General features: G+C 43.9%; 1 protein-coding gene across 2 annotated transcripts; it reads left to right on the forward strand.

Annotated features, from left to right (window-relative positions):
* The first annotated feature begins 634 nt into the window (after window positions 1–634).
* Window positions 635–27,029, forward strand: GIMAP8 (GTPase, IMAP family member 8). 2 transcript variants are annotated; one of them, XM_032762152.1, is made up of 5 exons: window positions 635–1,201; window positions 14,999–15,662; window positions 18,934–18,979; window positions 22,089–22,715; window positions 24,743–27,029. In XM_032762152.1, exons 2-5 carry the CDS (start codon window positions 15,027–15,029, stop codon window positions 25,429–25,431), a joined length of 1,998 nt encoding a protein of 665 aa, XP_032618043.1. In that variant the 5' UTR covers window positions 635–1,201; window positions 14,999–15,026; the 3' UTR covers window positions 25,432–27,029. The 2 variants fall into 2 exon arrangements, with proteins under 2 accessions (XP_032618043.1, XP_058283941.1); XM_058427958.1 differs by lacking the exon at window positions 635–1,201 and adding an exon at window positions 2,077–2,187 and having other exon boundaries at window positions 24,743–26,957.

Raw genomic sequence — 27,029 nt, forward strand, 5'->3', positions numbered from 1 at the left:
GCTACTCTGGAGGCCGAGGCAGGAGAATCGTTTGAATTCGGGAGGTGGAGGTTGTAGTGAGCTGAGATCACACCATTGCACTCCAGCCTGGGCGACAGAGCAAGACTCTGTCTCAAAAAAAAAAAATCTTATAAACGGAAAGTAGAATGGTGGTTACCTGGGCTGGGGTTCGGGGAGGGGAGTTGGGGTGTAATGGGGAGAGTTTGGGTGCTGCAGGATGAAAAGTTCTGCAGATCTGGCACACAACCATGTGAATGTACTTTCTACTGTGGGCTATACACTTAGAAATGGTTAAGATGGTACATTTAATGTTACATCATTTTTACCCCAGTAAACATGTTTTAGGAAGTGTTCCTCCGTGTTTGACTTCCTTATGAAGTAGAGACCAGGGAGTTTGGACACTATGTTCTTTCACAAAAGGGATTTCATTTTGTGAAATATTTGAAAGCATCGAAGTCTAGCATTTCACGTTTTGCAAGCTGGGGAAAAGCATTCATTCCCTGAGAAGCAGTGTTGATCTTTTCAGGCTCCGAGTTCCCTGGATTGTGGGTTTTAGGGAAGGGAAGGGAAATGAGGAAGGACTTGTTAGAGGAAGTCCTAAAGGCCACTTCAGGGCACACAGAGGCCGGGAGCTGGCTTTGCTCAGAGCCGGTAGCGGCGCCACAATCTCTGTCTTCTCAGGAACAGGAACCGGCTTGACATCCTTTTCCTGCCCTATCCAAGCCCTGTTCTTGAGGCCCTTCTGAAGCGCAGCCTGGCTCCTGCCCCAGCGCCCCAGCCCCTGGCCAAGCCTCTGCTGTCATTTCTCCTCCCTCCTCTCAGTCTGCAGCTGCTGGACGGGCCGGGCTCCTTGGTTTCTGCTGTGTTGTGACCCCACAAGGCGCTCAGCACCCAGGGAAGGCGGGTGTGTCCCCGATGCTGGCTCCTCCCTGAGCCCCGATGGCTCCTCCCTGAGCCCCGATGGCTCTTGACGTTCTGAGCCTGTGGCCTGCACACGGAACTTCCTCTCCGACTGCATTTATGCCTCTGCGGATGTGAAGGCTATTTCTAGAAATCTCTTCCTTTGCAGAAAACACCTGAAACCCTCCTGCCAGGAGGACCAGGGCCTGGGAAGAGGGTGGCTCTCCGGCCGTTCTCCCCTCACCCTCCTCGCCTTCCTCACATCCTGTGCCCTGGGGGACCAGCAGCTGCTTCCACCCAGGTGAGAGATCGAGGGATGGAGCCAGGTGGATTGCGGAGCCTCGGAGACTGTGGGACGCCATGGGACAGGACCGCAGTGCATGTGTGACATGTGCACACGTGTGTAGATGTGTGTGCGATGGTGCATAGCTGGGGAGGATGGGCTTGGCACCGGGAAGGCAGCCTACTCAGCCATGGGAGAGGAGGCTGCCTGTGGGATTGAATCACAGGGACCCTGGGAAGCTTTCCTCCTGATCCAAAGCGTGTCTCCCCAGCCTGCTGGGGAGTAGATTCGGCAGGACGGGGACAGAGGCACATTCCCAGACATCTGTGAGAGTGGCTGTCCTAAGAGAAGGCATGTCGGGGAGTGGGTGTGAGCCCTGAAGAGGAGGAGGGCTGAGACTGGCAGAAGGGAGGAAGAAGCAGGTGGAAGGAACCTGTCAGAAGCCCCATGAAGCTGGATGGTGCTGCAGAGCAGCCCCCAGGAGGAAGCCAGCGGAGCTCCTCCCGCAAAGCGGGGGGTGGGGGATGCTGATTTTTCCACGTCTGCTTTTCTGATCTTTCCTGCCCCTTGCACAGTTAGGATTCTGTGAACTGGGCATTGGAGGGGTCAAGACCTTACCAAAAGCAATATTTCACCTACATTTCAGCCAACCTGGTCCTCAGCAGTTAACCCCTTCCCTTCCTCTTGATGGTTGCCCTGCTGGGCTGGGCCTAAGGTCTTCCCCACGCCGGGTTCTGGAGGCATCTCCGACCACCCTGCTCTGTAAGTGGGAACTGCGATTAGATGTGGGATGAATCCTCGCATGGCTGGACGCTGTGCTCAGATGCCTGAGTCCACGTTTGCCTTGGGCTGTTTCCTGAGAAGGAGGCGGAGGCTGCCTTTACAGTCTTCAGTGAGTTATAGGAAGAACGCTCTCTTTTTCTCTCGGTTGCTCTGCTGGGGTCTCCAGAGTGGCCTGGGAGATTGAGCAGAGGGAAATGTGGACTGGCAGAGCGTGAGGGAGGGTGAGTTTGGGTTCCTTTTTGTCCTTAAGTGCACTTTCCACATGCTGGGGTGAAGTGCTACCGGCTGGGAAGCTGTATGTGTGGCAGGAGTGTGCATGTGTGTGTGCGTGTGTGTGTGCGTGCGTGTGTATGCATGTGTGTGCGCGTGTGTGCGTGTGTGTGTATGCGTGTGTGTGTGTGCGTGCGTGTGTATGCATGTGCGTGTGCGTGTGGGTGTGTGTGTGTAGGTCCTGACATCATGTGAAGCTGCAGGCAGGAGTCCAGCCAAGACTCATCGGTTTGGTCATACTCTGCCTGGGAACCATGCAAAGCTGTGTCGCTTAATTGGGAAAGACATTTCTTTCTTCTTCAGACCTGTGGGAGGCCTCTGCTTCCTTCAGCTTGCTGTTTACTCACTAGTGTCTTTTTTGCTTAAATTAATTTGCAGAGACATCTCACTTCACTTGCATATATATATGTGTGTGTGTGTGTGAGTGTGTGTGTATATATATATATATATGCAAGTGGAACTACAGGCACCCACCACCATGCCTGGCTAATTTTTGTACTTTTAATAAAGACGGGGATTTCATCATGTTGACCAGGCTGGTCTCGAACTCCAATCTCGAGGGATCTACCTGCCTTGGCCTCTGAAAGTGTTGGGGTTACAGGCATGAGCCACTGCGCCCGGCCTCCCTCTCAGTTCTAAAAACGGTTTTTCTTCTTTTCTTCACATTTCTGTCTCTCCTGTGATCGTTCATTTGTTTACCTCCACGTATTAGGCATATACTACATGCCAGGCACAATGTTAGGGCCTGGGGACACAAAACAAAACAGGCATGTTTGGAGTTTTAGCACATGCTGTTATGGAGCTTTGTACCAAGGGTAGTACAGAGAACATTTAGACATTTAAAAATAAAATTAATAAATAATTATAAAATATAAATAATATCAGACAGAATCAATGTTATGAAGAAAATTGAGGAGAGAGAAGAGATAGGGCATCAGTGTGAGAGCTTCTCTCCATGGGGTGTATCTGGGTGAAAGATGCTCTTAGAAGACCCCCGGTGCTGATTAGGTTTGAACCCACCGGAAGTATTTTTCCCATGGTGGACCAGTTCTGAGGTTCTGAGGTGTTTGAGGCTGCGGTGGGCTCTGCCCCGTGCCGTGCAGCCATCCAGATGATTCCAGAGAGAGGCCTCTGTCAAGGCCCTTGTAGGCTTCGCCTCGCCCTTTTCGAAAGTGGGCCCTGCCACTGCCTATACTACCTCCCTGGGTCATTCCCTGCCGTGCAGCCTCTCCCCTGAGTGCCACAGACCCCATTTTTTGAAAAGGTATGAACCACCAAATCGCTGCACAGAAAAAGGGCTTTCCCACTCTTCACTTTCTTTGGCGTATCTGCTGCATTTTGCTTGTTCTTCAAGTCAATAACCATCAACTCGGAAACAAGTATTTATCAGATACTTTATGTTGTAGATACAGTGGTGAGAAAAACAGAGCAAGTCCTTATTCTCATGGAACTCACCTGTAGTTGCGGGAGACTAAAAAGCACTAAGCAAGTAAACGCAGATGTGAAGGGTGGCAGTGGTGGGTGCTGGGTATGGGGCAGGGGTGCCAGTGGGGCACAGAGGAGTCACGACTCTTAGGGTGGCCGTAGTGGGTGCTGGGTACGGGGCGGGGGTGTCAGTGGGGCACAGAGGCATGGACAGCTCTTTAATAGTGGGTGGAGGCTGCAGAGGGCCTCCTGTACCAAGGGGACAGTGTGATAGAGACCTAAGGGAAGTGCTCAGGCACATGTCTTGCACATGTCTGCAAGGGACAATGCCCCAGTTCAGATGAACAGCAAGCATGTTTGAAGTATAGCGCAGGCTGATGTGACTGCGGCACACAATGTGAGGGGAAGGGGGTGAGAGATGAGGTCAGAGAGCAGCTGGGCGCAAGGTAGGGTCTCGTGACCACTATAAAGTCTTTGTCTTTTACTTTGAATGGGTGGAGAGTCACTGGGGGGTTTTAGAATGAAGCGTGACATTACCTGTCTCTTGTTTTAACAGGAGAGGAGAACTGTGGCTGTTGATGGACAATAGACAGCCGGAGAAGGGTGGAAACAGGGGAGCAGTGTTAATATTACTGCAGAAGTCCAAAGAAGAGCTGACGACCAGTTCAATCTGGAAAAGTCAGGAAAGGCTTGACATGGAGCCTCAGAGTCCTTGGGTGAAGTGATGGAGAATGGGTAGGAACGTTCCAGGCAGACAGGAGGATGGGGTGCAGGCAAGGGTGTGCTGGACCATCTGGGAAGCTGTAGCTAAGGTGTCAGTGGAGAGATGGGGCCTTGATTGTGGAAGGTACCACAGTAACAGGCTGCACATTCTTTTTGAGCCTACAGGAACACTTACAAAAATTTCACTGAGCCAAAAAGTAAATCTCAACCAATGACAAATAGTTGATACAGACATTGTTCTCTGGCCACAATGCAGCATTTGAAATAAAAAGGTAGTCGATGTCTCAATACATTTTTAAATTTAGTAATCACTTCTCTTACCTTTGGGTCAAAAAGAAATCATAATTGAAATTAGAACACATTTAAAACTGGTCAATAGGCCGGGCGCAGTGGCTCATGCCTGTAATCCCAGCACTTTAGGAGGTTGAGGCAGGCAGATCACCTGAGGTTGGGAGTTCGAGACCAGCCTGACCAACACGGAGAAACCCCGTCTCCACTAAAAATACAAAATTAGCCAGTGTGGTGGTGCATGCCTGTAGTCCCAGCTACTCAGGAGGCTGAGGCAGGAGAATCGCTTGAACCCAGGAGATGGAGGTTGCAGTGGGCTGAGATAGTGCCATTGCACTCTAGCCTGGGCAACAAGAGCAAAATTCCGTCTCAAAAAAAAAAAAAAAAAAAAAGACAAATAACTGGTCAACAAAAAAGAATGGAGGAAAAGACAACAAAAAATGGAGGGAAAGACAACAACAAAGCTATACATGCAATGTAATGGCATTCAGCATTTCAACAGGACTTAAAGAAATTGACAGCTGATTCTAAAAGTCCTATACCAGATTAAAGAGCTGAGAGGAGCCAAGACAGTTTGGAGTAATAGCAAGGTGTTGGGAGTTGCTCAATCAGTTAACTAAGACTTATTTTAATGTTATACTAAAGTTACACTAATTAAGTAATATTGGCGTTTAGAAATGAAGATGTTCTGGTTCAGGAATACACTAAGAGTCCAATGGACGAAACAGAGAACCTAGGGATAGAACTGTGGACCTACGGGCACTGGGCATCTGATAGAATCATTGGAGAAAGCGTGGACTATTCAGTAAATGGTGCTGGGAAGCTTGGCTCTTCATGTGCGATCATTTAGGAGTGCTCGTTTTTAACTAAAGGTGGCTTAAACCAGAGCTTGTTAAATTTGAATGCTCACTAGAATAACCTGGGTCCTGTTAAATTGTAGATTCTGATTCAGTACATCTGGGGCAAGGTCTGATTCTGCAGTTCTAATGAGATCCCAGTTCTTGGCGATGTTGCTACTCTGTGAATTGCACTTTGATTAACAAGCTCTTGAATCATTAGAATATTAAGTGCTCATTTAACAAAGAGTTGGTCTCCGGGATGTTCTGGGAGCTCAGTGACAGCAGCAGAAATCCAGGTGCCTTTTATGTTTCTGCTTGGTGGCACAGGTTGACTTTTTGTTTTAATATTTGTGACCTTATTGCCCCATACTATCTGCCACAATTCCGGACATCACACTTCAATCCCATGCAAGAAGGGGGAGGAGGTGACAACAGGAGCTGTCTACTTGAGTCTGTCTCTATCACCAAGGAAATAGTACTAATATTCCCAGAAGTTCCAAGCAGACTTTCATGTAACTGTCATCTGGTAGAGCTGGGTCACATAGACAACCCTAGTTAGAAGGGAAGCTGGGAGAGAGAGTGTATTAGTTTCATATTGCTGCTGTAACAAATTGCCACAAACTTAGTGGCTAAAACCCCACCAATTTATTTTACAGTTCTAGAGGTCAAAAGTCCTGAAATCAAGGTTTTCTGGGCAGGAATGTGGTCCTTCTGCAGTTCTATGGAATAATCCATTTCCTCACTTTTTCCAGCTTCTAGAAGCCACCTGCATCTCCTCGACTCCTGGCTCCTGCTCCTTCCCCTGTCTTTAAAGCTAGCAATGTGGCATCTTCAAGTCCCTCTGTCTCTGTGACGTCTGCCTCTGTCCTCACATCTCCTTCTCACTCTGACTTTCCTGCATCCCCGTTATAAGGACCCTCCTACAGACCACTGAGCCCACCTGGATGATCCAAGATTATCTGTCTCAAAATTCTTAATAACATTGGCAAAGTCCCTTTTACCATGTAGAGTAATACAGCCACAGATTCTGGGGATTAGCACGTGGACACTTTGGGCGACCATTCTGTCTACAACAGAAAGTTCTTAGATCCCTCTCTCCAGCATTTATAGTGGGTGATGTGTAAAAGAGAAGGGGGTTAGTTTGTTTAGCCAATCAACAATGCTATTTTTTTCAATATGGAAAAATGATAAAATTAGTTGCCTACCTCATACTATACACAAAAGCAAATTCCAGAGAGATTAAAGTTCTAAATTGAGTAAGAAATATTTAGAAGAAAATAAAGAATATCTCTTTGATATCATGATAAAAAAAGAATTTTTAAATTAAAAAATGCAAATATGCCGAGACCAGCTTGGTCGTGGAGGCCCCAACCCAGTGGTGCTAGAGGAATGAAGACACAGACACAGAAACAGAGAGCAGAGTGGGATCAGGGGGCTGATGGCCTTCACAGCTGAGAGCCTCGAACAGAGTTTCACCTGCCTATTTATTGACAGTAATCCCATGATAAATATCTTTTCTGCAGTTTATAGATTAACTAAAAGTATTCCTTATGGAGAACAAAGGGACAGGCTCTGGCTTGTTATCTGCAGCAGGAACATGTCCTTAAGGCACAGATCGCTCATGCCATGGTTTGTGGTTTAGGAACACCTTGAGTGATTTTCTGCCCTGGGTGGGCCAGATGTTCCTTGCCCTCATTCAGGTAAACCAGCAACCTCCAGTGTGTGTGTCATAGCCATCACGAGCATGTCACAGTGCTGCAGAGATCTTGTTTATGGCCAGTTTCTCATGGCCTGTTCCCAGCAACAATGCTTAAATTATGAAAGAAAGGGTTGATAAGAGTGGATTAAAATTTAGTGTTTTTGTGTGTATGACAAAAGACATATTTAGAAACCTAAAAATAGGCCACAGACTGTGAAAAGATCTATGAAATGTGTAGAATCAACAAAGGTTTAGTAACCAGAACATATACATCATTTCTACAAATCAATAAATTATACTAAATATCCATAGGGACAAATGGGAAAAGAATATTAACTAAAAATTCACAGAAGAGCCAGTCCAAATAACCAACAAGCACATGAAAAAATGTAAAACGTAAACTCTGACAGCTGAAAACATTTGTGAAATACTGTTTTACCCCTATCAGATTGGCAAGATCTTGAAGGTCTGATGAGAGGAAGGTCTGAAGAGATGCAGACATCCTGAGGCCAAAGCCCAGCAAGCCCCACAGGCTCCAGCTTGCTCACGGGCAGTTCTTTGAGCTGCACTCGGCCACTCTCCATTCCAGCTGCACTGCCTTCCCTGCTCCTTCCCCAACAGGCCCTGGCCTTTGAACTTGCTGCTCCCTCTGCCCGCAACACTCTTTCCTCAGAGAGCCATATGCCTGGCTCCTTCACCTCCTCACCACTTCTGTCTTGCTCAGATGTAAGGCACTGAGCACTTTAGCACCTTTCCCATGTGTGTTAGCCAGGGTTCTCTAGAGAAACAGAATGAATGGTGTGTGTGTGTGTGTGTGTGTGTGTGTGAGATACTTATTTGAGGAATTGGCCTACATGATTGTGGAGGCTTGATGAGACCAAAATCTGATGGGGGAGGCTAGCAGGCTGGAGACTCAGGAAAGAATTGCAGTTTAGGTCCAAAGGCAACCTGCTGTAGAACCAGGAAGAGCCAATGTGGCAGATGAAGTCGAAAGACCATCTGCCAAATGATTTCTTCTTGCTTGGGGCAGGTAAGCCTTTTATTCTAATCAGGTCCTCAACTGACTGGATGAGGCCCACCCTCACTAGAGAGGGCAATCTGCTTTACTCAGAGTCCACTGATTTTAATGTAAATCTTATCCCAAAACACCCTCACAGAAACATTCGGAATAACTTTTGCCTAACTATCTAGGCTCCATGACCCAGACAAACTGACTCATAAAATTAACCAGCACATGTCCTCACCTTATCCATCTGGAATCCATACACTTCTCCTTAAACTACACTCAATCTCCCAGTTAAATACAATAACAAGATCATAAATCCATCTAACACGATACAACTGTCCTGCATACAACTGATACGCACTAATTCCTTCTCCAGAAAAAGAAATAAAGTCCTTTTATCCTTCTTTTTGATATCCGATAACTTAAGTACTATGATGTAAAGTTAACCATACTTAAATATTATAATATAAAATCAATACGTCTTATGTTACAAATTAGAGGGATAAGAGAGGGAAGAAAACAGAGATATTTTACACCACACATTCATTATAAAATAATGAGGAAATACTCATAACAATTATAATCTTCATTCCTGTAACTAGTCATGTGGTCATAACTGGTATTGATAACTGCCTCCTTTTACCACCCATGCTGTTTTCCCTTTACCATCATCAATGAGCTCAGCTGGTTGTGATTCTTTATCTGGGGAGGTGGAGGGTGACCCAGACCTTTATTCCTTAAAACTCTGAGTTATTGGTAGCCCTGCCTGAATCGGGTTGTTGTAATTTTCCATTGACTTTAATCACAGGATGTGGCTACACTAAGAGATGCTCTAAGGGATTTCCTGTATTCCATATTCTTTCTTACCTCCATTGTGGGGTAGTAGTCCAGTTTCCCCTTGGTAGTAAGGATCAATCACCCCACCCGATGCCAAAACTCCCTTCTTGAGCTGTTGATTGAGAGGCATGAGTAGCCCAAAGTGGCCAGGTGGCATTCTTAACTTCCAGTTCAATGGAGTCATTGTTGGTATCTCCAAGTGGAAGCATTTTTTTTTTGGAACTAAGACCTCTAGGCCAGCATAAGGCCTTCAGGACGGGAAGCAAACATGTTGCTAGTGGGTCACTACGAGTAATAGTGAGTGGTACCACTCCTGTTTCTACCCCTTGATTCCTGGATACATGAATCTTGGCTATGGGAGAAACAGCATCATATATTGGATGCTGATTCAGAGCATATGGAGTCTCCTGGAGAACATTGCCCCAGTCCTACAAGGTGGTATTGTCACGTAGCTGGTGCTATAACTGAATCTTCAGAAGGCCATTCTACTTTTCTATCAATTCAGCTCCTTCAGGATGGCAGGGAACATGGTAAGACCAGTGAATTCCATGAACATGGGCCCATTGCCTCACTTTATTTGCTGTGAAGTGAGTTCCTTGGAGTGAGTTCCTGTGAAGTAAGCCTGTATGGAAAACCATGGCAATAGGTAAGGCATTATGTAAGCCCAAGGATGGTAGTTTTGGCAAAAGCATTGTGTGCAGGCAAGGCAAATCCATATTCAGAGTAAGTGTCTATTTTGATAAGAACAAAACACTCCCTCTTTCATGACTGAAGTGGTCCAATGAAATCAATCTGCCATAGGTAGCTTGCTGATAACCCTGGGGAATGGTGCCATATCAGGGACTTGGTTTTGGCCTCTGCTGCTAGTAGATTGGGCACTCAGTGGTGGCCATAGCCAGATTGGCCTTAGTGAATGGAAGACCATGTTGCTGGGCCCATGTATAATCTCCACCTCTGTCATCATGGCCACGTTGTTCATGAGCATATTGGATGATATCGGGGGGCTGGGGGAAGAGGCTGACTGGGATCCACAGAATGGATCATTTTATCCATTTGATGATTATTTTAATAAAATCTTCCTCTGCTGAAGTCACCCTTTGGTAAGCATTCATACGGGACTAAATGTCTTCATGTTTTCTTCATGTTTTTCACCCAGTCTGAGAAGTCTATCCACATACTTCTTCCCAGACTTCCTTGTTACCAATTTTCTAATCATGTTTCTTCTAGGTCCTTGACCATCCAGCCAAACCAATGGCTACAGCCCATGAATTGGTATATAATTATATCTTGCCATATCTCCTTTCAAACAGAATGAACAACCAGGTACACTACTTAAAGTTCTGCCCATTGGGAGGATTTTCCTTGACTACTGTCCAGGAGATTATAAAGAACCTTCTTAAGGGTGGGAGAGATTACAAAGTACATTGATCAGTTAGGGTGGGGCAGAAACAAATCACAATGGTGGAATATCATCAGTTAAGGCTATTTTCACTTCTTTTGTGGATCTTCAGTTACTTCAGGCCATCTTGATGTATACGTGCAGGTCACAGGGGATATGCTGGCTTAGCTTGGGCTCAGAGGCCTGACACATTGTTCCTTTATTTTACTCTTATTGTTTATCCTTGAAATTTGCTGGTTTTCTATAGTAACAACATTTGATTCCTTTGCCATTCTTATTTGTATATCTGCTCTACCAATGAGTTTTGTACTTTGTGCATTTTCATGGTGGTAGATACTCTCCTTTCACTTTCAGATGTAGGACTCCATTAAGCATTTCTTGTAGGGTTGGTCCCATGGTAATAGATTACCTCAGTTTTTGTTTGTATGGGAAAGGCTTTATTTCTCCATCATTTCTGAAGGATAGTGTTGCTGGGTATAGTATTCTTGGCCAAATTTTTTTTTCCAGTACTTTGAATATATTCTCTCCTGACCTGCAAGGTTTCTGCTAATAAAACATGGTGTTAGTCTGATGGAGATTCCTTTATATGTGACTTGAGACTTTTCTCTTGCTGTTTTTAGAGTTCTCTCTTTGTCTTTGACTTTTGACAATTTGACTACAATATGCTTCAGAGAAGATGTTTTTGGATTGAATCTATTTGAGAATCTTGAATTTCCTGTGTCTGAATGTCTATGTCTCTCACAATACTTTGGAAGTTTTCAGCTATTATTTATTATATAGATTTTCTGTGACTTTTCCCATCTTGTATCTTTCTGGAACTCTCAAAATTCAAGTATTTGTTTACTTTATGGTGTCCCATATGTCATATAAGCTTTCTTTATTCTTCAAAAAGTTTTTTTATCCAGACTGAATTATTTAAAAAGACCTGCCTTCAAGTTCAGAAATTCTTTCTTCTGCTTGATCCAGTCTATTTTTGAAGCCCTTGGTTATATTTTTTTTATTTTGTTCATTGAATTATTCAGGTCCAGGATTTCCATTTGGTTCTTTTTTTTTTTTATAATATCTATCTCTTTATTGAATTTCTCATTCAGATCATGAATTGTTTTTTCTGATTTCTTTGTATTGTCAATCTGTGTTCTCTTTTATATTGTTGATGTTCCTTAAGATCATTATTTTGAATTCCTCTTCAAGCGTTCCAAGATTTTCTTTTCTTTGGGATCTGTTACTAGAGAATTATTGTGTTCCTTTGGAGATATTATGTCCCCTTGCTTTTTAATGTTTCTTGTGTTTTTGCACTATGTGCATCTGGTGTAACAGTTGCTTCTTTCCATTTTATACATTGGCTTTCATAGGGAAAGACTTTTTTCTGTGCATATATCTCAGTGTTGATTGGGTAGGGTGCTTTGGCTTTGATTCTGGGTAGGTGCAGTCGTGTAGTCTTCATATTTCTTTGGCTGTAATCAATGTCAGTGATGTCTGCAAGTTCCTCAGTGGTTTAGCTTGTGGTTGTTAATGAAGGCTGTGGTAAGATTTTCCTGGGGATAGAGATACCAAGTGGGCTCACCCTTGGGCCCTGGGTGATGCACATGAGCACTAGTATTGGTGACTATGGGCTATGTGGGTCAGTACTCAGTCCTCTGGGTGGCATATACAAACACTGATAGTGGCAGGTGGAGGACCTGAGTAGGCCAGTATTTGGGCTCCCAGGTGGTGTGTGTTGGCCACAGCAGCAGCTTTGGTGGGCCAGTCTTTGGGCCCCTGGATGATGTATGTGGCATTGGCAGTGCCAGTAGCAGTGGTGGGCCAGCCCTTAGACTCCCAAGTGGCATGCATGGGCCCTGGTGGTGGCAGTAGTGGGCTGGGCTGGCTGGAACCTGGGCCCCTGGGCAGTGTGTATGGGTGTCAGTGGCAGCAGTGATAGGCAGGGTAAAGTAAATTATTTTACTACTACTTGTTATTTTCAATATTTGGAATAATTTCTAGGGTAAACTTTCCTCATACAGAGTTTACATTAGCTTCAGATGGACACATAAGTATGATAAAAAGGAAAAGAACCTAAAATGCTCATTTACATGTAATAAAAACACTACAAATTGATACGATTCTTTGTAGACGGCAGATCACTTTCCAATCATCATTTTGCTTATTTCCCAACTTATTTTAAGGAATATGTTATTCTTATTTAATGAAAATATATTTTATGAGAGAAGTTATTGCCAGATGATGCAAATGTATGTGTGTATGAGGAAATTATGGGCTGAACATGGTGGCTCACGTCTGTAATCCCAAAATTTTGTGAGGCCAAAGCCGGAGGATTGCTTGAGGCCAGGAGTTTCAGACCCACCTGGGCAACATTGAGAGACCCCATCTCTACCAAAGATTTTAAAAAATTAGTTGGGTATGGTGGTGTGTGCCTGTAGTTCTAGATAATCTGGAGGTTGAGGCAGGAGATGACTTGAGCCCAGAAGGTTGAGGATGTAGTGAGCTGTGATCCCACCACTGCACAACAACCTGGGCAACAGAGAGAGACCTTGTCTCTGAAACCGAAAAAAAAGAAAAGAAATTATATGCATATTTTAACAATTTATGTTAAATATGCTATTTATGTATGATGGAGCCATAGATGGAGCCAGATTTTTTTCTTTAAAATTTTCTAAATATACCAAATTCTGTAGAATAAACACCAAACTTCATAATCAGAAAAATATAAAGAATGAAGAGGTTATGGCACAGAGTGATCAGATAATGAGTGTAACCACATTGTGAATTGGCAGCTAAGGGATCTTTGCCCTCTGCTGGAGCAGTTTTGATGGAGTGGTACCAATCTGTCCCCAGTGACTGACTCCTCCCTGGACTCCCACAACATTGTCCTCATGTGTGTCACATTCTTCTTATCTGCTTGCTGCATCTCTGCCTTTTATTTGTTGTTCTTCAGTCTTTTCATACAAGTGACAAAAAGGAAGCTGGAGAAGGCTTGGTGGGAACAGGAAGGAACCCATCAAGCGGCAGAGACACTAGAAAGGGTGTGAAATAAGATGAATAACTTTCTGACTTCACCATGGACCATGGAGGGGTGGCCATCCGAGAGGATGCTGTACGAAAGTTTCATAGGGAGAGCCACTCTCTTGTAGATCTGCATAGGAAACCCTCATGGGTAAACCCCCAGGTGAGGGCATCAGGGCCAGCTTTGCAGTCTTGGAAACTAAGTTTTTAAGGAGAGGAACACAGGATCCCAGGTGTAACCCTGTGTAGGAATCACAGCTAATTGCTGATGTGCCCTAAAGGGAAAACCTGTGATTATGGTAGAGGGGAGTTTTTTCCTCACAGCGACAGTTTTGCCATGAATTTCCAGGCCTCACTTGATTTCAGGTCAGGGTCTCCTGGGCAATCCAGAAGAAATTGTACAAGGCAGGATGACTAAACACTTATGGCAAATCAGCTCAAAACATATGTCAAACAAAGTGGGGCCTGAATAAATAAATACAGATGAGTAGTTCACTTGGCTGGAGCATACGGTGTGTTGAGGAGAGTGGCTACAAGTAGAGCTGACTCTGTGGGCTGGAAACAGATTGCAAAGAGCTTGGCACATTAGCTCAAGAGTTTTGGGCTTGACTTGCCTGGCAGGTGGAAGCCTTTGCAGGGAGAATATTAAATCCAAGCAGCACTATCTACATACTGAAATCGTACCACTTTGCATTTAGGTAATATGTGGAAACTCGCAAAGTACTTTTCTCATTTTTCATCTCATTTGAGTTTTATAAAAATATCCTTGAAGTAGGTAATACCACTTCTGTCTTATGGATTAGGACACTGAGACTCAGAATGGTTAAGTGGCCTCTACAGATCTCAGCTAATGGGTGCAGAGCAGAAGGTGAACCAGGTCAGAGTCCATGACCATGGTCATACCCACCACATCATGCTTCTCTGTTAACTTCACCTGGCACTGGGTGCATCACGAGTCCCACAAATGAAGTTTTCTAGTTTGTCTTCTGTGAGATTATTTTCAGAGTATCATGTATACCATATATTATATTTGCTTGTATGCTCTAGACATTACTACTTCATTGCATTTTATAGGGCAATGCTTCCCAAACTTGGCTACTCATTAGAATTACTGTGACATTTGATGAGTACAGATTTCTAGGCTCCTTCTTTTGAGATTCTGATTTAATAGGTCTAGGTTGGGTCCCAGAGATCTGTATTTTTTAAACATCTGACCATTACTATTAATGATGAGATTTCCTTCAACTTTGAAACATGCTTACTTACTATGGTTTCTAACATATCTGACTCCTTGTGGTTCCTAATGGTAAAAAAAAAAAAAATTTAAGGAACTAAAAGAGATCTCTAGGTTTGTCTCAGAGATGAGGGAACAGGAAGATCCTGGGAAAGTGTTTCTTGTCCTAATCTAGTCTGGGTCTAGAACTTCAGTAGCTCAAATTCATTGGTGGCAATTTGAGTCAAAAAGAGAATGTCTTTTCTTGCTGTTTTCCTGTCCACTCTGTGTGGGAGTTGAACATTAATGTGTTGCTTTCTGTCCCAACAGAACCAGCGGGAGCCTGTGTCAGGAAAGCATGTCAGAGCAGAGCTGCCAGATGTCCGAACTGCGGCTCCTCCTCCTGGGGAAATGCCGCTCTGGAAAAAGTGCCACAGGAAATGCCATTCTGGGCAAAGATGTGTTCAAGTCCAAGTTCAGTGATCAGATAGTGACCAAAATGTGCCAGAGAGAGAGTCAGATCCTGACAGAAAGGAAGGTTGTGGTCATTGACACCCCTGACCTTTTCTCCTCAATATCTTGTGCTGAAGACAAGCAACGCAACATCCAACGCTGCTTGGAGCTCTCTGCCCCCAGCCTCCATGCTCTGCTCTTGGTAATTGCCATCGGCCATTTCACAAGGGAGGATGAGGAAACAGCCAAGGGCATCCAACAAGTGTTTGGAGCTGAAGCCAGGAGGCACATCATTATTATCTTCACTCGGAAGGATGATTTGGGGGATGACTTGCTGCAAGATTTCATTGAAAACAACAAACCTCTCAAGCAGTTGGTTCAAGACTGTGAGGGCCGATACTGCATTTTCAACAACAAGACCGACAGTAAGGATGAGCAGATCACCCAGGTGTCCCAGCTCCTTCACAAGGTTGAGTCTTTGGTGAATACAAACGGAGGACCCTATCATGTGAACTTCAAAACTGAAGGCAGCAGGTTTCAAGTAAGAATTTTGTTAATATCTTGAAAGATCTCTATGTTGCTGAACTAGTGGGATGAAAATGGGTGCAAATAAATGAAATATTGCATTGTGTGATGGAACATGGGTTTTGTCTAATAAGATATTTATACATAATTTGCAGGAATAAGAGGTATCAGATTGTAGGGTACTTTAAGTATCAGCCTAAGGACTTTAGGCTTTATTAGCAAATTAATGGACAAATTTAAGCCTTTATCTTACTTGGTCCCTCATATTATTCAACATACAATTATTTGTTAGACTCTCTCTTCCCCTGACTTCAACATAATTGCCCTCTCCTTGTTCATTTTTTTTTTTTTTCCGTCTTTTTCTGGCTATTCCAAAGATCACTGAGTTCTTCTCTAATCTCTGACCTCTAAAAATGAACATCCTCAGGGCTTGGTTCTGGCCTTCCTCAATTCTTTGTACTCTCTTCTCAGATGATCCCACACTTTTATGGCATTGAGCTTCTTCTACTACTAACGGTTTTCAAATGAGTAGTAACTCTAGTCCAAATCTGTCCTCTGAGTTCTTCCTCCTTTACACAATTGCTGCTTGGGATCTCCACTTGTCTCTCTTATACTTTCTCACACTTAACATGTCCAAATTTTTGATTTTCTCTTTTAAATCTATAAGACTTCTCCTTCATGCTTCAGAAAAGGGCTGTGCTGTTCACCATGCTCTTTGTACCCACACCCCAGTGTCAGCTCTGCTACCCTGGTAGCTCTCCTTGGAGAGCCAAGAAATAATCAGGTCTTGTGGGATCAATATACCCAGAATCCACCTGCTTCTCTCCATCCCACTCCCACCACCTGGTCCAAGCCTACATCATTTCTTGCCTATCCTATTTTAACGTAATGATTTTCTCCTTATGTATTCTTGGGCTTTATCCCGCAATCCGTCTCACACATTACAGCCAGGGTGATATTTTATTTAAGCTTTTGATGTGAAAGGAAAGTGTATTTGTAACTAAGGAAGATACAAAAATGCAGTCTTTTGCCTTAGAGGTGCTTACACTTCAACTGGAGTGGCTGATGCATAAGAAGCAAAGCGCTCCTGGCTGAGTGTGAGGGGGATGCTAGCACATAGGACTCGGCAAGGGGAAGCCCCAGAGGGTGTACAGCAGGCACACACTGAGCCTGGGGGACATTCTGGTCAGAGAGAGGCTGCTCAGAGGGAAAAGTAATAAGCCCAAGCAGCATGGAAATAAGAGAGAAATCATTTACTGTATGCCCACTAAATTCCAGACAAAGACATAAACTAAGTAAGCCCTCGTGACAACCCTATGGACAGATGCTCTACACATGAGGAAACTGAGGCTCAAGAGGGCTGAAGACACTTGCTCTCTTATCTCCTAGCCTGAGTGCTCCCTCCTCTGTGACAATCTGTCTTTTCCTTGAGGGCTGCATGGAACAGGGATGTTAACAGAGGGAAGAATGGGCGTGTAGTAAGTTTCCTACAGTGAAACCCTCTTGTTTAACATGCTCCAGTGACTTCCTGCTGATCATAAGGTAAAGTTCAGAACGCTTAATTTGGTTTGACTCCTTGCCCTGTGCTCCACTGTCTATGCTTGGTCTTGCTGGCCTTCCTGTTTGCCCCTGAGTTACACTCACATCCACTCCTGAGCCTCAAACCTGTGATTCTCTCTGCACTGACACTTGCTCTCCCCACTCCCACCCTGTACCAGGTTTGCTTTTATTTCTCCATCTGCATCAGCTAAAAGTCACTTCCTTAGGGAGTCCTCCCTGACCATCCTGGCTCTCAGGCCTTGGAATGAGCCCCACAGCTTCCTTTCCTCATGGCAATGTCACCACCACATCAAGTGATTTCACTGGTTGTCTCCCTACCAACTCCATGAGGGCAGAAGAAATCATACCTGTTTTGTTGACTATAGCATCTTAGTTTTGCCTTCTGTAAAGCAGAGATAATAATCACATGTATGTGAGGAATTGCTGTGAGAATTAAATGAAATGCTTACAAAGTTGTTAACAAATGCTTGAAACTTGGTAGGTGTTCAGTAATGCTGTTATTATCATGATGATGGAAATTCCTGAGGATTAAATAAATTAAGAAATCATTAAGAACTTTAACAACCCAGAGACTGAGTTAGAGCCATACTTTTAGAACTCTATGCCCTGGAAATAAAAAAAAAATTAGTACACATAAAGATATATGTACAAGAATAGTTAGCACAGCATCATTTGAAACAGTAAAACCAGAAATAACCTGAAGATTGATCAAGGAAAAATGGTTGCATCAGTTACGCATGTCCGTACTATGGAATAAATTCTTTCTACTTAGAGAATGATGTAGTTCTTTCTATACTGACTTCTACAGATGTACAGAATGCATTATTAAGCAGATAGTAGAACAAATAACTTAATAAGTCTCCATGTGTTCATGTATGCTTGTATGTGTTTGTATGAACACAGAAAAAGATAGAAGGATATATACCAGTTAACAACTGTTACTTTTCTGGTGGAGTGGGAATGCAAAGATCATTAATTTTTATATTATGGACATTTACCTCATAACAATCTTTTGAATTTAGAGAACACTAAAGAATTTGAACTGGGCTATGTAAGGTTAAAGAAATCTGATAATGACAGCTAAATGGAGAGGATGCAGGGAGAGGGATGGTTGAGGGTATCAATGATATTGGGCAAAGCCAGGCAAGAAAGCAGAGGGAAGGTTTCCTTGGCTGGCATGAAGATTTAACAAAGATAAGGTTAAAATGAAGTCTAGGAAGCTTCTAAGACTAGCAGGTTCATCAAGATTGCATACTGTTTTTTCACCTCCTTTCTTGATTCCACGACAATAAGCATTTTGGAACTAAGTATAAGGATTCCCCAGGCAGAAGAAGGGGATGTCAGTTATGTGTTTGGTTCTCTATCCTGTTGTCTCCATTTGCCAGACTTGGGGGGGTGGGGTACGGGATTCCAAATTATACTGGACAATTAACCTCAGGTTAGAAGAAGCTTCCTTTCCATACTGGCAGCAGTGAGGGAAGGAGACGTTGGAAACATCACCTTCTCCGAGAACCAGTCATAGCAGCATCAGGGGATCTAAGGATCCACTGCCATTGTGGACAGGTCCACAAAGACCAACAAAGACCATGACCAGGGCCTTGATTTGACCACATCTGACTCAGCAGATCACTCTGAATTAATACTTCAATTTCCTTTTTTTTTTTTTTTAGTTTGTGGAACATGAGGTTTTAGATCTGTGTGCACTATTTTGTTCCTTTATTTTCTAGGATTGTGTGAATGAAGCTGCATCTCAAGAGGGAGACAAGCCACATGGTAAGTTGATCTTTAAGAAACATTAAGCTCACACTTGTATTCTTTTGAATGCATTCTGCAGCCAAAGTGAAGCGGAAACATTATCCACATAAACCAGAATAAAAATTCACCCTGGGGACCTAGCTGAGGTTGGTTCCCACAACCTATCCCCTAGGAAACTCCTAACACTCGTGAGTAGGTATAGCACCAGCAAAGTTCCTGGACCCAGCGAGGGTGTCCTTGGACTTTTCTGAAGTGTTACAGAGCTGGGCTTGCCTCTTGTATCTTCTTTCCTAACTGAGACTCTTCTTTCTGGCCTTGGATCCGGCCCTGCCCAAGTTTTGACTCCTCTTAGGAAAGCAGAAATCACTCCTTCACGGACAACACCAACTTGGAGAATTCTCTGATGGGGTGCGGTATTCATGTGATGATTGCCAGTAATGATAGATCCTGCACATCTGCATAAGTCAATATGTATAGATCTACCTCTTTCTGTATAGTAGATGCAGTTTGTTTCACAATGTGGACACACACAACAAATGGAACCATGCCTTTACTGATGGATTTGTAGGTTATTTCTGGGTCATCCCTGTGCAAGCTCTGAGTATCCAGTCGTGAATAAGATAGACAAGATCCTTTTCCTCATGGAAATCTCCTAAATAATAAAATCATAATTTTAATAGTATTGATAATAATTGTAGCTGAGGCTGGGTGCAGTGGCTCATGCCTGTAATCCCAGCACTTTGGGAGGCCGAGGTGGGTGGATCACTTGATGCCAGGAGTTCAAGACCAGCTTGGCCAACATGGCAAAACCCTGTCTCTACTAAAAATACAAAAATTAGCCAGGCATGGTTGTGCGTGCCTGTCGTCTCAGCTACTCGGGAGGCTGAGACATGAGAATTACTTGAATCTGGGAGCATGCCACTGCACCCCAGTCTGGTCAACAGAGCAAGACCCTGTCTCAAAAAAAAAAATTGCAGCTGACATTATGTCCTGGGAAATAACTTTTATATATATGTAATTCAATCTTCATAGCATATTCATATATAATCCTCTTAAAATACACAGTTCAATTCTTATAACAGTCTCGTAAAGAAGATGTCATGAGCCTCATCCTCATTTCACAGCTGAGTGCACTCAGCCAGAAATACGTGTACTCAGGCAGAAGGGTTTCAAAATTCTGGCAATGCCCTTTGGCCAAGGCCCCAGGAACACACGTGTGACTGAACAAAAATGCGTTTATTGACCTGTGGCTGTGAGGGCCCAGCACACCATGGGGAGTCACAGGGCTGTCAGAAAGAGGGGGCAGGGAAGGACTTTTTATAGGATGTGGGCTCATGTTAGGTGATTTTGAGGAAGGTTCCAAGAAGTGGGACTTTGCTCCAGGATGGATGCGCTTAGGAAGTGGGGGGTAGTTCCACAATGAAGTGTTTGAATAATTCTTCTGTCCAAGGTGACAAGGGTGGAGCGAGGCTAAAGCTATCAGGAGGCAGCTGTCATCTATTTAGCCAGTGCAGGGGATGTTTGGGCAATGCTGTTGTTTTTGTGTTCTCAGACATGATTGTAGAGTGGTTGTGGTTGTGGAAGACTCGTGTCTGATTTTCTGTAATACTGTGGAAGAGAGACAGGAGGGTGCCATGGCCTTGCTGTGGAGGCCAGACCAGCTCCTGGCTCTCAAGGGCTACTTATTATCCCTTTTCACTCCTACTTTTAACCACTGCACTGTATGGTCTCTCTAAATTGAAGACAGTCCATATTTGAAATTAATATAAAATTATTATTTTGGTAAGAATAGAGGAAATACACAGGGCAGCTAATTTGTACAGTTTTGCGGGGAGCAATTTAGGTGAAGGTCTCTTGAAGAAGTTGTATTTGCACAGGAACCTGAGTAGCCAGCAGGAGTTAGGGCAGGAGGCAAAGTGCTGTCATATGGGCAAAAGTCCTGAAGGCTGTAAAGGAGAGTTGGGGGGAGTGTGAGGGAGGGAGGGGCGCTTCCAGGCCTGACTCAAATTCCTCCTTAACTGTGAAGCCTTCCATGCACACTTCCGCGCTAGTCAGGTCCTCAGAGCTTCACAGGCACTGTTGTCTTTAGTCTTTTCAACCTCAACATGGGCATTAGATTCCCATTCTACCAACACAGAAACAGATTTGCAAAGCAGTAAGTTTTCCAAGGCAATACAGCAAGGGCCTTTGATGCTGTGTCCATCCCATCTTCCCAACTTGCTGCTCAGACCCTTCCCATGAAGGCTGTTGATGACTCAGCCTCAGAGAACGCTCCCTGCAGTTGCTAACTCTCCCTTTTGCTCAGTACATAGGTCTGGTGTTGATGCTGCCTCAGCCAGGGCATCTGTGGAGAGATAGTTGTAGGGTGTAGGTTTGCAGGTTTTTACAGCAATTTATTGAGGTACGATTTACACAGAGTAAAATGCACAAATCTTAAGCAAATAGCTTGATGCCTTTTTCTATATCTATACATATGGGATCCCCATCTAGATAAAGATATAGAGCATTTCCATCCTCTTACGGATTCTTGCTGCCCCTTGCCAAAGAGAAACACTGTCCAGATTTCTATCAACATAGATTAATTTGGTCTGTTCTTCAACTTCATATGGTAGAATCATATAGTATGCAGTTTTTGTGTCTTGCCTCTTTTACTTAGCGTGTTTTTTGAGATCCATCTATACTGCATATCACTAATTCACTTTTTTTTTAAATTGCTGAGTGTATTTGATTTTATACCACCAAGGGGCATTTGAAAATTGGATTCTCCCTGCTCCTGCCTTAGCCCCTGGGCTTACCTTTAGTAAGTACTTACCTTTGGTAGGCCCCAGTACTTACCTTTGATAACAAAATGAGGGGAACCCTGAGGACCAAGACCAATGAAGGCCAAAGTCGGCATGTTCATGTTCCTGGGGAATCTTAAGCTCCATGAATATCTCTTAGTTCACTCCTGCCCCTGTTTGTGGCTTTCACCTTGATGGAGAGCTTCTGGCCGAGAGTAGAGTTCTACTGGTTTACAGTGTTGTTGCCATTCTCTATACAAGTTGGCAGGGATGAGAAATCATAAAACCTGCCCACATCCATATTCAACTGCAGGAAGAGACTCTGAACTTGTCCATTTGTCCCACAGGCCCAAGGGAGAGGCAGCTGCAGTCCACAGGACCCAAGCAGAATCCGGGGACATCAGAACTGACAGTCCTCCTTGTGGGGAAACGCGGTGCTGGAAAAAGCGCAGCAGGAAACAGCATTCTGGGGAGACGGGCCTTTCAGACCGGATTTAGTGAGCAGTCAGTAACCCAGAGCTTCTTGTCTGAAAGCAGAAGCTGGAGAGAAAAGAAAGTTTCGATCATTGATACTCCGGACATCTCCTCTTTAAAGAACATTGACTCAGAAGTTAGAAAACACATCTGTACAGGCCCCCATGCCTTCCTGCTGGTGACACCACTGGGCTTTTACACTAAGAATGATGAGGCAGTGCTGAGCACCATCCAAAGCAATTTTGGAGAAAAATTCTTTGAGTACATGATCATACTTCTTACCAGGAAAGAAGATTTAGGGGATCGGGATCTAGATACGTTCTTAAGAAACAGCAATAAAGCTCTCTATTGTCTCATCCAGAAGTGTAAAAACAGATATAGTGTCTTCAACTACCGGGCAACAGGAGAAGAAGAGCAAAGGCAGGTGGACGAGCTCCTGGAAAAAATTGAGAGCATGGTGCATCAGAATGGGAACAAGCATTGTGTTTTCAGAGAAAAAGGTAAAACTGTGAATAGAATATATATTTTTATATATATCATTTAAAAATAGGTATAAAATATACAAGAACATTTTATTTTCTAAAGGGCATAGAGAAGATAAAAAGGACAGGTCTTCTGTTCCTGTGTTAATCTGCTTAGGATGACAGCCTCCAGCTCTATCTATGTTACTGCAAAGGACAGGATTTCATTCTTTTTTATGGCTGCCTATTATTCTATGGTGTATATGTACCTGTACCTAAAATAAAAGTTGAAATGAAAAAGAAAAGAAGTAGAAACTGGCAGAAAAATAAAGGAAGGATAGGTCTGTTCTATGGACTAACTCTTTTCTCTTTCTTTGCTTCTCAAATTGTAGTGAAGTTGTAGCCTTTCCATGCACATTCTCTTGAACTGGTCTTTAATTTTTTCATGATCCTTACTATCTCTTCAACTGGATGGTGTGGGTGCCTTGAGGAAAGGAGCTGATGCTTTCCAACCCTTTGTTTCCCCACAGTGTACTGTTGCCCAGAGCTTGGCACACTGCTGTCTTTACTACTTAAGAAGGACTCCTCAACCACTTAGTGCTACACGTTCAGTTGACCTATGCTGAGGTCCTTCCCATTCTTACTTATCCCGCTTTTTCTCCTGCTTCAAACATCCTCACCCAGGAAGGACATAAAACCCAAAGGAACATATCTTCTTATTGAGACCTCCTTTAGAAGTACAGATACTTGGGAAAGTCAGGAGAGGCTGTGTGTGGAAAGCCGAATTTGAAACAGGTTTTAGAGAATGGGCAGGGATTAAATGGCTGAGCAGAAAGCTGGAAGATATTCCAGAGAGTACACCAGCAATTTGAAGCAAAGAGGTAGGACTAAGCATGTCACTTGTTAGGGGACAAAAAAAGAATAATCTTGGTGGAGATGGGGGTTCACAGCTCTAAAGGACATCGTCCAAGAACATCGAAGATTAAGACATTGAACATTAAGAACATTGAATTAGAGAATACGGGATGGGGAGTGAGGCTGGATTTCAGAGGTACATGAGAACCACACCCTCTATAGGTACAGAAGTAGGGACTGAAATCTATGACAAATATGGGAGTGTTGGAAGATTAAGCTATTGTTCATCTGCTGAACATAACTTTGAAGTTGAAGTTTCAGCATAAACAGGTTAATAATTTCCCCTTGAAGGAAGAGCATGAGATGTGCTTTCTTCCTCCTTTGCATTGAAGTAGATATTAGCTATTTGATACGAAATTCATAATGGAAGAGAACTATAAAGAGACTTGAATGAGCACTGGACTGTCACAGTGCAAGTGCAAAAGCATAAGAACAATCTCCAAAGAACGCATATTGTAAGGTCTCTATGCATCTGTAAATTCCATTTATAGGGAAATTCATTCTCTTTCTCCATCATGGACACCACACACCCAACAGTGTTAGTGGATATTAATTATTATAACCATGCAGTTTCTTTTGACTCATCAGTGAAAGGCAATTAAGTTCAATGTGGTTTTAATGAGAAATGAATTTTTACATGTCCTAACTAAGGCAACTGGTAATCTATCAGTGGTATGTAGAGTTTCTTTTTCATGAAAGTCAGTTTTACAGAATAATTCTTTAAATACTGTAAGGAGATGCTGCTATAGTTAGCAGTAGTTGGGAGTGAGAAGATGTAGTTGTAACAGAAACAGAAGACAAAGGGATGAGATGTGTAGACGGGACCCAGTTGAGGGGAGTAGAGAGTAAGAAGGCCAGGGGACACTCACAGGTGCCAGGGAGTCTGGAAGGTGCTGCAGAAAGATTCAGTGATAGGAACAGTGCCACATTGGTGGATGAACCCTGGACGGAGACTGTAGTCCAAGTCCTGCCATGAGTCCACAGACTGAGTGAACTGGGCCAAGTCATTCCTGCTTGGGTGAGAAGGAGGCCTTGATGCTGTTTGAACATCCTGTTTACTTTAGTGATGTAATCTTGCTTCATGGGATAACTTTAAAATCCGATTTCAGATCAGCCCATGGTCACAAATCTTTCCCACTTTCCTTTGACAGAAACCCTGAACATTGTCCTTGTGGGGAGAAGTGGGACTGGGAAGAGTGCGACCGGGAACTCTATCCTGGGGAGGCTTGTCTTCACCTCTCGGCTCCGGGCCCAGCCAGTCACCAAGACCAGCCAGAGTGGCAGGAGGACCTGGGACGGACAGGAGGTGGTGGTTGTGGACACTCCTTCCTTCAACCAGAAGCTGGATGTCGAAAAGGACCCACCCCGGTTAGAAGAGGAGGTCAAGCGCTGTTTGTCCTGCTGGGAAAAAGGGGACACATTTTTTGTCCTGGTGTTCCAGCTGGGACGATTCACTGAAGAGGACAAAATAGCGGTGGCGAAACTGGAGGCCATCTTTGGAGCAGACTTTATGAAATACACGATTATGCTGTTCACCCGGAAGGAAGACCTAGGGACGGGGAATTTGGAAGACTTCATCAAGAATTCAGATAACAAAGCCCTTCAGAGCATTTTTAAAAAGTGTGGGCGGCGAGTTTGTGCTTTTAACAACAAAGAAACAGGCCAGGCCCAGGAAACCCAGGTGAAAGCTCTTTTAACAAAGGTCAATGAGCTGAGAAAGGAAAGTGGGTGGTCCGGGTATCCCCATACACAGGAGAACGTCAGCAAACTAATTAAAAATGCCCAGGAAATGTCCCAAGCCAAAAAACTCCTTAAAAATTTAAAAGGTATTTTACAATAGGTAGCCGAAGTGCCTGGGGTCTCTTCAATTAGAGACACCCTCAGGTTGGGGGGAAGGGCGGGGCATGGTACAACTTGTGGGAAGGGAAGAGGGTTCATGACTTTGAGGGCCTGAGAGGCAAATGCGTCCCGCCTTGTGATGTATCAGCTATTTGTAGATAAATAAATTGCAGGCGGGGGCGAATAGTAGGGGATTATAAAGGAGAAAGAAGATACAAGGTGGGGAAATCTGGAAAAAGGTTTCAGACATTAGGCTGATAATAAGTGGCAGAATCAAGTCACAAGAATCACCTCACCTGTGTAGGTAGGTTGGAATCAGGATAGACACCGTGATCAAGGCTGAGGCCACCTGGGATCAGAATACACATAGTCATACAACAACCCAGGGGATCCAGATGCATGAGACCAGGGCAGCGTTCAGCACACTCTTGGGCATGGCGGAAGTGGGAAGCAGACTCCAGAGGGCCTCCGTGTTGTCCAGGGCTGTTGGCTTCCTGAGCTCTCCTGTCTCCTTTGGGATGCGACTCAGGGCTAGAGTGTTCCTTTCTTCACATGGTAGCCATTCCTTACCGCTCTTCACGTTCCACGCCTAGATGTGAAGTGGGACATAGTCTTCTATTGCTGGCTGTCCCTGAGGAAACAGACATGAGTCTTGGAGGTTCTGAATGATTTTATTGCTAATTATCACAGTGACATAGACTAGAACAGAAATTAGAAGCACAGTAAGATTGCCAAAATCAGAGAATCTTGCAAAGTTCTATAATTCTAAGTGTTGTTCCAGATTTCCTCTAGAGAAGGTTATTAGAATCTCCATTGTGTTTCTCTTTCTCCCTCTCTTTCCCCTGAGGTGAGAAACAGGTTAAAACTCAGAGAACTCCAATAATAATGGTTTAAAAACATCAGGGGCTTCCTGTATCTCCTGTCAGGAAGCCGAGGAGTAAGCAGTCTGGGCGTCAACATCCCAGTTTTGTTCTATCTTTCTGTCCCACCTGCACTGGGATGTGGCTTCTACACTCAAGTTTGCTTCTTGATTTCAAGACAGTGGTGTTCTTTCCATAGCTGAGCAGATTATTTTGAGAGGTGGGTGATATGTGAGAGAGAAATCTGGAACCTTCTTCTGGGTAGATACAGGGTAAGATGTTTTCAATGTTGAGCACTTTGTACATGCCTTGAGAGCATCATCTTTGTCATCTGTTTATTTCCCCTAGACAATATCAGGTTACCGTCAACATTAATCTATTTAAAAGGGCATGGACTGTTGCCATTAATAATTTTGGATTCCATATAACCCTTAAGATGATAACTTCTAGAAAATGTGTATGCCATAGACACAAAGAAGGGAACAATAGACACCAGGGTATACTTGAGGGTGGAGGGTGGCAGGAGGGTGAAGATTGAAAAGCTGCCTATTGCGTGTTATGCTGGTTTCCTGGGTGACAAAATTACCTGTACACCACATCCCTGTGACACACAACTTACCCATGTAACAAACCTGTGCGTGTACCCCTTGAACCTGAAATAAAAGTTGGAAAGTAAAAAAAAGTGTTTAAATATATTTAGTTGAATCAAATAATAAAGATGAATCAGATTATGAATTCA

Source organism: Hylobates moloch, unplaced genomic scaffold (genome assembly GCF_009828535.3).
Source record: "Hylobates moloch isolate HMO894 unplaced genomic scaffold, HMol_V3 SCAFFOLD_1, whole genome shotgun sequence".
Lineage (NCBI taxonomy): Eukaryota > Metazoa > Chordata > Mammalia > Primates > Hylobatidae > Hylobates > Hylobates moloch.

What these genes read in the sequence shown, in the direction of transcription:
- GIMAP8 (XM_032762152.1), top strand. Translation starts at nt 15,027, where the DNA reads ATGTCAGAGCAGAGCTGCCAGATGTCCGAACTGCGGCTCCTCCTCCTG. An exon ending in CTGAAGGCAGCAGGTTTCAA is followed by an intron (nt 15,663 to 18,933) that starts GTAAGAATTTTG and finishes TTTATTTTCTAG; the next exon opens with GATTGTGTGAATGAAGCTGC. An exon ending in AGAGGGAGACAAGCCACATG is followed by an intron (nt 18,980 to 22,088) that starts GTAAGTTGATCT and finishes TTTGTCCCACAG; the next exon opens with GCCCAAGGGAGAGGCAGCTG.